General features: G+C 41.9%; 1 protein-coding gene across 3 annotated transcripts; it reads right to left on the bottom strand.

Moving 5' to 3' along the window:
- Positions 1-465: 465 nt before the first annotated feature.
- LOC134441789 (mucin-2-like) lies at positions 466-12033 on the bottom strand. 3 transcript variants are annotated; one of them, XM_063192195.1, is made up of 10 exons: positions 10736-12033; positions 10500-10561; positions 8610-8680; positions 7359-7421; positions 6486-6720; positions 6258-6386; positions 5117-5287; positions 3342-3476; positions 2665-2793; positions 466-2066 (listed from the first exon to the last, which is right to left on the bottom strand). In XM_063192195.1, the coding sequence occupies exons 4-10, from the start codon at positions 7401-7403 to the stop codon at positions 1831-1833; spliced, it is 1080 nt and encodes a 359-aa protein (XP_063048265.1). In that variant the 5' UTR covers positions 7404-7421; positions 8610-8680; positions 10500-10561; positions 10736-12033; the 3' UTR covers positions 466-1830. The 3 variants fall into 3 exon arrangements, with proteins under 3 accessions (XP_063048265.1, XP_063048263.1, XP_063048264.1); XM_063192193.1 differs by having other exon boundaries at positions 7359-8680; XM_063192194.1 differs by having other exon boundaries at positions 7359-8680; positions 10500-12033.

Below are 12033 nucleotides of genomic sequence, written 5' to 3'. Positions count from 1 at the left end.
CACCTTCTCTAGGTCCCCTGAATATAACTTAATTGCATTGGAAATGTAACATTCCTTTACAAAATATGTCATGTGAAGTTGCATAACATTAAAATGATTTCAAGGGCCAGATAACGCGGCAGGCAAACGGCCCTCGAGACATAGGTTCCCCACCCCTGCCTTAAAGTGATACTGTCCCATGTTTGGAAATAAGCTCATACTACTCCCACCCCCCTGGAGTTAGATAATTGAGTTTTATCTTTGTCCTGTACTTTCAACCGTTCTCCGAGTACGGCAGTGCAAATTTTACCTCCATGCTAGCAGTTAAAATTGAGTCCTATGAGACCAGCTGGCGGCTAACTGGTCTGATTATAGGAGTCAATGTTAACTGCTAGCTTGGAGATAAAATTTGCACTGCCGTACTCAGAGAACGGTTGAAAGTACAGGAGAAAGGTAAAACTCAATTATATAACTCAAGGGGATGTGTAATATGATCTTATTTCCAAAAATGGGTCAGTATCAGTTTAAGGGGACAGATTATCTCCTATTGTGCCCAAAAGAAAAGGGGAGAAGTAGCAAAACTAACAGAGGATACCCTACATGTGGATTGGTCACTTGCTCAGACCCCAGACCTATATAAACAAAGGCTTATATTACAGACAGAATTTAACCTTGTATCGACTAAACACATCACAAACCTTCTCGATATAGATTTATGAGCATGGAGAAAATAGAGACAACTCTTGCACACCAAGCTGCGCCAAAAGGTCTGCGGCCCACAGTATACGTGAAATAAATGATCAGTCAGGCACTAAACATATCAACCACTTTCAAACTAGGCCTGTGCAGTCGCTTTCGACTGTTTAAGGTATATCCCCGAAACGCGACGCTTCCAGTCCCCCATCATTCCTACCACTCCCGTCCACCTTTTCAAAAACGTGTATGATAAATACAAAATATAAAAGAAATATATTTAATATCTATACATAGATCAATGACGTGCATAGGCTTAAAACCAAATGATTATTGTGAAAATGAAAATGTGGGGCAAATGGTAACACTGTTTTAATGGTTCACTATTACAGAGGAGATACCACATTAGGTACAGTGTAGTAACCAGTGAAACACTATTTAATCCCATATAATACCAGTGGCACCATGTACCAATTTTGCACTTACATCATGTATTTGTGTGTAAGTGGTATTACATGGTATTGCATATTGTTACACTGATATTACACTAGAATTACATGGTATTACACATTGTTACACTGGTTATTACACTGTACCGAATATGGTAGATTCACTGAAATGGTGAACCATTAAAATAAGGAATTACCGGGCAAATCAATCCACCCAGTCAGAAGTTATGGGCCAAATAAAAATGTGGTCATCTTGAATGTGTTGACCTCCAAACTCTAATCAGTTCATGAACCTACCCTTCAGCTTCACACACCCAATCTGGGACAAATCCACCATCCGTTCAAAAGATATCGCGTTAACACGAAAGACCTAACGCGGCGGACATGGCGGCGGACATGGCGGCGGGCGCGGCGGTGCACGCAAAACCATTACATCCCCGACACTCCGCGTTTCGGGGATATAATTAACCAGGCTTTCCATAAGTTTTACTCAAGGTTATACACTGCTGAATCACACCAGGAAAAACATCTGAGCCTATCATACTACATAAAAGAGAACAAGGAGAACCAAGAGAACGTGGCCAAGACAACATTAACACCAACACCTATCCTGCAGAGATGAACTAAATACAGCAGCCAAGAGGACGTGAACACCAACAACCTAGCTGTTTATCTACTGCAAGATACCAATGCTCCAGTCTGGGACATTTTATGTGACCCTCTTACTTGCCACTCTTTGGTATGAGGCGATTCGATTTTTGACATAGTATTTGATGGCAGTCCAGTCTCTGTTTTGTAGTGCTTTTGGTGCAGCTTGAATGCATTCGATACACTGCCTTTTACCGGGCGTTCTTCCTGCCTTTATGAGATTCATGAACTTGGCCTCAACAGCTGCAACCTCCTCGTGTGTCCACCTCCTCTTGGGTGATGTACTTGGTCCAGTCTCTGCAGGATAAATACAGACATACAATCTGTTAAAATTACATTCTATGACTCAGGGTCCAATTGCAGACCTTTGTTCTCTTTCATGCCACCAGTCATGAAATTGATATATATTGTGGACTGTGAATCACTGTGTGACTGTGAATCAACCTAATGTTTTATAATCATTGTACAATAGTTTAAGCACGTTATCAACAAATAGTGTGGCATTGTAGGACTGCAAGTTCTTGAAAAAGCCTTTCTTCTACTCAAACATGAAATGACAGGTGTGATTTGTTTTGCATTAGACTTCAGAAGTTTAGGTTTCTAACTTAATCATGTCCAGACCTTTTCGTATTATAATGATGCATTACATCACCTCCAACTTGCTGCTAACAAACTGAGCAAATCATTGTTTACATTTTCTGTCATCCTACTAAAGACATAATATGAAGCGGTCTCCTTTCATCCATAACTTGACATCTGTTTATTGGTACTTAATCACAATTAATACCCTCCCTTCTTCCCATCATCTTTCTCCTGTACTTGGTTGACCTTTCTACGCATCACAGTACTTCTCAAGATTAGCTTATCAAGATCAATATTTATACTTATGACATACGTGGCGTTTCATGTCTGGCTGATGTAGATGGTGAATCTTTGTTGGTGTTATTGGCTCCTGGCTGTGATGGGGTAGGGTCCGTGTCTGAGCAGTCCTCATCAGGAAACCCTGTCGTAACATCAAGTGTCTCTGGAAAAAAAAAAACTGGAAAAACAACAGAGAAATCATGAACAAGGGGAGATACCTCGCCATCTGTTTATTGGTTCTTAATCATAATGTATACCCTCCCTTCTTTCAACTGCCATAATTGTACATTCTTCTCGCATAACTTATTTATACATGAACTGCATAGAACTATTGCACTCTATTATTCTGTCCATGCATCTCTACTTAAGTCCACCTTACTTGCAATATTTGTACATAAAACACATTCATCTGTAAATATCTCTCAATATGTAAAAAAACGTATTCAATCTTAAATCATTTTGTACTTTTTTGGACTATTTTCGCTTGTAATTAGATGCTAAACTGCATTTTCAATGCCTGTATTTGTACACGAGTAATAACAATCAAGTGTCATCTTACCTTTTCTCATCACCTACTTCCCAATGTACCCAAGCCAATTAACCCCAGGTTTCTTGCCATCACCTTTCTCCTTTACTTGGTTGACCTTTCTACGCATCACAGTGCTTGTCAAGATTAGCTTATCAAGATCAATTTTTATACTTATGACATACGTGGCGTTTCCTCTCTGGCTGATGTAGATGGTGAATCTTTGTTGGTGTTATTGGCACCTGGCTGTGATGGGGTAGGGTCCGTGTCTGAGCAGTCCTCATCAGGAAACCCTGTCGTACTCGTAACATCAAGTGTCTCTGGAAAACAAAAACGGGAAAAACAGAGAAATCATGAACAAGGGGAGATACACCTCGCCATCTGTTTATTGGTTCTTAATCATAATGTATACCCTCCCTTCTTCCAACTGCCATAATTGTACATTCTTCTCGCATAACTTATTTATACATGACCTGCATAGAACTATTGCACTCTTTATTATTCTGTCCATACATCTCTACTTAAGTCCACCTTACTTGCAATATTTGTACATAAAACACATTCATCTGTAAATATCTCTTTTAATATGTAAAAAAACGGTATTCAATCTTAAATAGCAGAATACCATCGCCGACAGAGGACCCCACCACCTTTGTCACGGAAGGAGGGATCAGGAAAAGAGAAACATCAAGGCCCTTCAGTCCCGGCCAGGATTAGAGCATGAAGGTCGACTTGGACAGGAAGCTTCTGTTTCCCACAGAGATTACCACCACATCTCTCCGCCCAGACATAGTGGCGTGGTCCACAAAGGCAAGACCGGTGGCCCTCATTGAGCTCACCATGCCAATGGAGGAAGGGATCGAGGCTGCCTTCGAGCGGAAAAAGGCCAAGTGCTCTGAGCTGGCTGCTGAGTGCCGAGAGGCGGGTTGGAAGACTACATCTACCCAAGGGAGGTTGGATGCAGAGGCTTAATGGGATTGTCGACTATATGCCTCCTAAAGGACGTGGGAGTCACCGGAAGGAGGCTTGAGAAGGCAACAAAGGAACTGGCAGAGGAGGCGGAGAAAGGGAGTTTTTGGCTCTGGCTGCGGAGGAAGGACAGAAACTGGGGGAAGAACACCTAACCCCCAGACAGCAGCCGCAGGGAACAGCAAGCCTATTTCCCAACCGCCTTGCGCATTCGGCACTTCACTCAATACTGTTGCCGCCCCAGCAACCAACGCACCCGAGCACAGCTGCTTGGAAGGGGTTAAAGCCAGCAGCCAACGAACACCAAACAGCTCAACTGCCTTATTTGTCCTTTATTATTTTTATGCTTATCAAATGTATGGAACATATGTATTGTTGGTGTGAGCTGTACGTCAAGAGCAGATGGACAGTGAGACTGGCCACTCACTGTCGGCCCACCGGCTGGAGTTGGCGGTGTTGTGGTTCAGGGACGAAACACAGCAGAGAAGGCTGGACACCACCTGACGATATCTGCTTCTGGCGTAAGGCTACAGCTACCTGCGAAGGTGGTTGAGGAAGGCACCTCCTCTGCAAGCATTAGGAATGTGTATTCCCTATGTTTGTCTAGTAATTGATACAATAAAGATGTTTGTGTCACAAGTCTTATTTTCTCTCGCTGACCCATGGGCACCGGAGGAGGTGCGACAGGCAGCAATGCCCAGCAGGTATTAACAGCTACCTGTACAATCCTAAATCATTTTGTACTTTTTAGGACTATTTTCGCTTGTGATTAGATGCTAAAACGCATTTTCAATGCCTTGTATTTGTACGCGACTAATAACAATCAAGTGGCATCTTACCTTTTCTCATCACTTATTTCCCAATGTACCCTAGCCAATTAACCCCCGGTTTCTTGCCATCACCTTTCTCCTTTACTTGGTTGACCTTTCTACGCATCACAGTGCTTGTCAAAATTAGCTTATCAAGATCAATATTTATACTTATGACATACGTGGTGTTTCATGTCTGGCTGATGTAGATGGTGAATCTTTGTTGGTGTTATTGGCACCTGGCTGTGATGGGGTAGGGTCCGTGTCTGAGCAGTCCTCATCAGGAGAGCAGTCCTCATCAGGAAACCAGTCCTCATCAGGAAACCCTGTCGTACTCGTAACATCAAGTGTCTCTGGAAAAAAAACAGGAAAAACAACAGAGAAATCATGAACAAGGGGAGATACCTCGCCATCTGTTTATTGGTTCTTAATCATAATGTATACCCTCCCTTCTTCCAACTGCCATAATTGTACATTCTTCTCGCATAACTTGTTTATACATGAACTGCATAGAACTACTGCACTCTTTATTATTCTGTCCATACATCTCTACTTAAAGGGACAGTTTGGTCAATTTCAACATGCAGTTGTATTGCTCACGCTACCCTTGACTTGTCAGTACCTGGTGATGCCACATTTTTCGGCTCAGCCCTTTCCGAGATATGAGCAATTCTAATGGGGGCAGCGTTTGTTTACATTTTTTTTTAAAAAATGAAACATAGGCCAACTCCAAATATTTTCCCAAAAGGTACTGCTGTTTGCTAGTTGTCTGCTGATGTTTTATAACCTTTTGGATGTTTTTGGGAATAAATAAAAATGTTTTTTTTGAAATGTAAACAAAGAGCTGCCCCCATTACAATGGACAGGATCTCGGAAACGGCTGAAGAAGAAGAAAAAAAAATCTCAGGCACTGACAAGTCCAGGGTAGTGTGAGCATTACAACTGCATGTTGAAATTGACCAAACTGTCCCTTTAAGTCCACCTTACTTGCAATATTTGTACATAAAACACATTCATCTGTAAATATCTCTTTTAATATGTAAAAAAACGGTATTCAGCCTTAAATCATTTTGTACTTTTTTGGACTATTTTCGCTTCTGATTAGATGCTTAACTGCATTTTCAATGCCTTGTATTTGTACACGAGTAATAACTATCAAGTGTCATCTTACCTTTTCTCATCACCTATTTCCCAATGTACCCAAGCCAATTAACCCCAGGTTTTTTGCCATCACCTTTCTCCTTTACTTGGTTGACCTTTCTACGCATCACAGTGCTTGTCAAGATTAGCTTATCAAGATCAATTTTTATACTTGTGACATACGTGGCGTTTCATCTCTTGCTGATGTAGATGGTGAATCTTTGTTGGTGTTATTGGCACCTGGCTGTGATGGGGTAGGGTCCGTGTCTGAGCAGTCCTCATCAGGAAACCCTGTCGTAACATCAAGTGTCTCTGGAAAAAAAAAACAGGAAAAACAACAGAGAAATCATGAACAAGGGGAGATGGAAATTTAACTCTTGATATTATCGGATTAGTTTTGTTAATACATACCATTGGGGTCGATATTGATTTCATCAAGATTTCTGCCCTTGAAGTCTGCCAACCGCCCAGTCTCCAGTGCTGTAAGAATCTTCGTTATTTTGGCCAGTTCCAAAGTACCTTCAGGAAGACGGTAGAACTTCTTGTGCACGTGGATATCATGACCCAGAAACTGAACCAACAGATCCATATCAGTGTCCGTCAAGTTTAACACCTTGGACATGGTTGCAGAGTCCTGGTCACTGTACTAAATACAAAAAAGACACCCAGGCATGACAGGTTATTGAGATTTGTCTTTGTTTGTAAGAAGCAAGATATACATATACAACATAATAACCTTATTAAAAGGTACACTGTGCAGGAAATGGTCACAAATGTACTGCAACCATGCTGCTCATTGAAACTGGGTTGTCCATTGGCAAATTTGATCTTTTTGTGAAAGTTTACTAAGTAATAAACTAATACTTTCCAGTATGGCCAAAGTCATTTTTCCAGCTAAAAATGTCATTACTGGAAATTCAAAATGGCGGACCATGGAGAAGATCCCTCTTTTCATGTATGAAAAGTGCATTTTCCCAGTCATAATGAATACTTAGAATTTGATGGTGGTGGTAAGTATTCATGAAAAAGGTAACATTAGTGAATGGGTAACATGAATTCTGGAAATAAACAACTAAATATCGTACGCAGTGTACCTTTAAAATAAACATTTCCAGATGTGGACCTTAAGAGGGAGAGTTTCCTTCTTTTCAGTTGGTGGTAGTAACATCATAATATAGGCTAAACATGCAAAATACCTTTAAGTGTGGATTTAGAGGGGAAAAAACACTTGTTTGATAATTGTGATTGCGCTGCAAATGGTGAGAATTGTTTTCATTATCTTACCAGGATAGGAAACGGACATGGTGTTGTGGGAGTAACTGAAGACATGTTTTCATCTGTTGATTCCTGGAACGTTACAAAAAGAAAAACAGAAATCAAAGGAATGTTTGACATCTTATATCCCAAGTTCAGGGAAAATACAGGAGTACTGTAGACAGGGTGTGGGTCTCCCTCCTTGACTAGGTCCCCTGCAAAACAGGTGCTGCATAAGAAGAGTTACTTTGCAAAGAATGGCATTATCCCATCGCATTCTTATGAAACTGCATAACATGACCACTCCAAGCATGATAGTCGTCTCCGACACCAGCTAAATCAGGGGTGTCAAACCCATTTCAGTTCAAAGGCCACATGCAGTCAATTATCTCTTTTGATGCAGTCATTTTTAACTGCGCCCATATACTTTTAATGTTATGCATCTTAACATGAAATGTGACATATTGAGTAAAGGAATCTTAGAAATGAGATGTGATGTAGTTATATTCAGAGGACCTAGAGAAGGCTGAGTCTGTTTTAAAGGTGGCTGCCTTCAATATAGGCCTAAAATGCAGGGAGAAATAGTGGTCAAAGTATAGCCCTTGGAGAATAGGATAACTGTACACTACATACATACATACATGTTGGAGATGAAGAATACATGAGTGCTGCTGGTGTTTGAAATCCTGAATACATAGCAGTATTGCTCTACGAATAGCAAATATGTCATCATTACTCAGTGTCCTTACTGTTGATCATTGTTTTCTTGACAATGACCCTTAACAAACACCTATGGCCAATGCTGATTTTTGTTATAATCAAACTTACTTTTCTGTGGTAAGCTACATGGACGTTTTACTAAAAACATACCCCATGTGCATATTTGAAATACATGTAACTTTTATGTTTATTGAAATATTGTTCAAAATGTTATTGTGCTTTTTAACGGTGGTGTACTCATTATTGCTACACAGTATATCATTGCTATTGAAATGGAGGCCACCTAGCAGAGTGTGGTGTGGAATGTTAGGAAACCTCCCTCCCAAAGCCTCATACAGTATCGGTAGCACTGAGCTATCAGAATGGTCCTATGGCACATAGGCCCACTAGCAGAGTGTGGCATGGAATGCAAGTAAACCTCCTCCCTGAAGTCTCATACATTAACGTAGCACTGAGCTATTGGACTAGGAGGTGGCGGACTGTGCAGGAACACCTCAGTTATCCCATGTTATCAATATGCACACTGTATGCTAAAAACTGTACATTAGGAATGTTACTTACCAAGAGTGATGCTTCTGAATTCTTCAATGTTGTTCTTCAATTTTAGGATGATTTAAAGCATTAGCACCGTCCTGCAAAACATGCACACATCATGTCATGGTGATTTATTAGGCCTTTGAGACGTTTCTTGAATCTCAGCATTCGCTGCTTTGTCTGCAAACATTTGTTTCAATAATGAGCTGGGGTTTAGCTGAAGAGAACATTTCATTCTCTTGTACATGATGACATACAGGATTAGGTTTAAATTAGAAGAAAATGCATGTGGATGGTGGTGTGAAAAGGCCACACTATTGCCCCATCACCAATATTATTCATCAATTGAGTATGCTGTTGGATCTTCAAGTGAATAGGCAGCGTTTCGTTGCCCTACCACGAAAAACGGGCAATAACGTGAATGCACCACGAAAATTAATCTTTTTTTTTTCGTGAATACTTCACGAAATGAGTGAGATACGGTTGTTGTGAATGAATTACAATGAAAGTGAAAAAAAGAAAGTGAAAGCCCATTGGGAAACTCCAACTCCCATTGTCATTGTGACACAGCACTCCACAGCACACAAGTGAACACTGCACACTGCACACAACGAAATTGCATTTATGCCTCACCCGTGCAAGGGGGCAGCCCTCAGTGGCGCCCCATGGGGAGCAGTGCGGTGGGACGGTACCATGCTCAGGGTACCTCAGTCATGGAGGAGGATGGGGGAGAGCACTGGTTGATTACTCCCCCCACCAACCTGGCGGGTCGGGAGTCGAACCGACAACCTCTGGGATGCAAGTCTGACGCCCTAACCGCTCACCCATGACTGCCCAATGCATCACATTCAATAGCCAAAAAAGTAGGAACATTAAAGTGCATTTCAAGACCTACCATTAGAACTCTATGACAGAGTCACCACCACCACCACCACCACAAAAAAAGTCATCAAAACAACAATGCAGGAATGATGGATAACCAAATAAAAACAAGACACTTTCCACGTGTGCATGTTGAAGCTATAAGCAATACTTTACCGTACTTAGTCCAATGACACTACACTCCCTTGAAACTGTAGTCTACAATATTTAATATGGGAGACAAACATTCATAACCATTTATCGGGAATAACTTCACTCACCAACAAATAGCAGACACGAGTCACCATGCTATGTGTCCGTCACCGTAACAGGCACAACACCGTTTACCACGCCGATTTAAGAAATAGAGGCGAATAACCATGCATGCTAAACGTCGGGCAAACGTTCTCAATTGCAACTGAAATGTTTCAACACAGAAATCGTCTACGAAAAAGAAACGTACATGTCATGGTCAAAGCGAAAGCATCACGAGTTCCACAGCTATTTGCCAACTCTCCTCAACAATCCACTATGTATAATTACGACTACCTGTAGTGCAAAAGTGTGGCCCGCCCCAGAAGCATGAACAGACATACATCTACTTAGAGTTCTATATTTAACATTCACGTCAAACATCTACTTCAACCGATTGCAAACAATAACAGCACCGATAGAAAGCATGACAGACACGGTGTTGTGCGTTGTTAAAAAAACATCTTAGTTAGCCCAACAGGTGTTAGCTCCCCCAGAGACAGCAGCTATGACTCTACCCATTCAGCCAATGTAACCTCGATTTCATGGGTCTACAGTTCAATAAATGTAACACGGCATTTGGAAAATGTTCAAATATCGACATTGGACGACAGTCCTTTCCTATGCTATTACACGATGCAATCACCAAAACAAAACGCGCACCATCAATGTATAAGGCAAACATTCGTGATTAGCATGTTAAGGGAGCTAGCCATGTTAGTTCCATTTCATATTAGGCATTCGAGCTAGCAATTAGGCTAGTTAACATTAGCTAGTTTCATATTTCAGCCAGCAATTAGTTACCTCGTTGGACGATGTCTTTTCGTCTCGGGATTCGTCCATAGACCAAAAAAGTTGCATCTGCCCTAATGGAGAAATTAATGTAAATGAGAGAATGCTTCTGCACTGATCTCACGACGTCAAATACAACCGTGCTTAGCATCTCAGCAATATCTTAATCCGTTTATTTCAAAACATGCACTCAAATTGGGTGGTGTTATTCGCATATGTTTAAATGTTAAGCAATATAGGCTACTTACCTTTTAACTTTCCATTGATAAAAGATACAGCTGCATGTAACGCAAATCCAGGACCACGACGCACTCGACGACCTTCAACTTGAGCCGACCAGAAGGAGTGATAGACTGGGAGCGTTACTGTATCACTTGACGCTCTAGCTGGGTGGGGAGGGGGAGGGGGCTAGCCTGTATCGAGTCATCTGGGTACCCACACTAGGTGTGTGTAGAACTTTTAGAAAGGAGTGAGCTGGCATGAGGGTATGTGGGGACCCAGGCAAGAGGTGCATCGAACGTATGTGATAAAATGGCGGTAGAAAAACACATTACATTGTGAAATGGCGGCCGCGACAGCGTTTAGGTGGTAGCTGCTACCAGTGCCACCGCGGTCAAAGTGGGCACTTACCGTGTGTGTGTGTGGAACGTTTGGAGCGTGGCTGGGATGTGGGCATCTGAGGACTCAGACAAGAGGTGTATGGAACGTAATCTAGACGAAATGGCGGGCAAAACATAACATGGGGGTATCATGGTGGGCACTTGGGTGTGTGTGTGGAACAGGTCAGATAAAATGGCGGTAGCAGTATTGTGTTTAGTGCGGGGATGCGACGGCAAAAGGCTTTATGTGGGCATAAGATAGGAGGCTAATGCTTCGATCGGGAGGGATGACTGCTGGGTGACGACCGGGCAGACCCACACATACCGGTAGTCCAGGCTACGAACGACAATGGTCCGTCACCTTCATACTTGCTTGCTTTCCACCCCTCCAAAACGAAATAAATCAGATGTCTTTTAATTTTAAATGATTTAAATTTAAATTCAATTTAATTTCTAGCTTTCTGTAAAGCTATGGACCAATAGTTGGTTTCAACCGTCTGTGGCTTGATGTCCCTATGAACTCGAAACTCAAATAAAGTAGGCTAACACTTTTTACACTAACAAAAGATTACCATGGCAATGTCCCCACCAGGTCGTAAAGCCGTCCAGGATGCACACTTGATGATGTGATGTCATCAGCGATCGACCGACACAGATACACACACACACTGCAGTACCACCGTTTGGCCACCGGTGTCAGTAACTTGCCCCTCTCGCCACACACACACACACATTTTCTCTCAAAATCCCACCTCATGGGACTTTCCGAAATTTCTCACTCAGGCTTCATTTGAGGTCATTGTAAAGTCATTCCATAGGTTGTCCTAATGAGGACTCGGTTTTAGGTACCCATGAGGTCACAAGTGCCCACGAGATTGGTGTGCATCCATGCTCAAGTGCTCACGAGATTAGGGAAACCAGTGCACACACACACACACACACACACA

Source organism: Engraulis encrasicolus, chromosome 24, assembly GCF_034702125.1.
Source record: "Engraulis encrasicolus isolate BLACKSEA-1 chromosome 24, IST_EnEncr_1.0, whole genome shotgun sequence".
In the NCBI taxonomy this organism is placed as follows: domain Eukaryota; kingdom Metazoa; phylum Chordata; class Actinopteri; order Clupeiformes; family Engraulidae; genus Engraulis; species Engraulis encrasicolus.
This window is presented reverse-complemented; position numbering and strand designations above follow the sequence as displayed.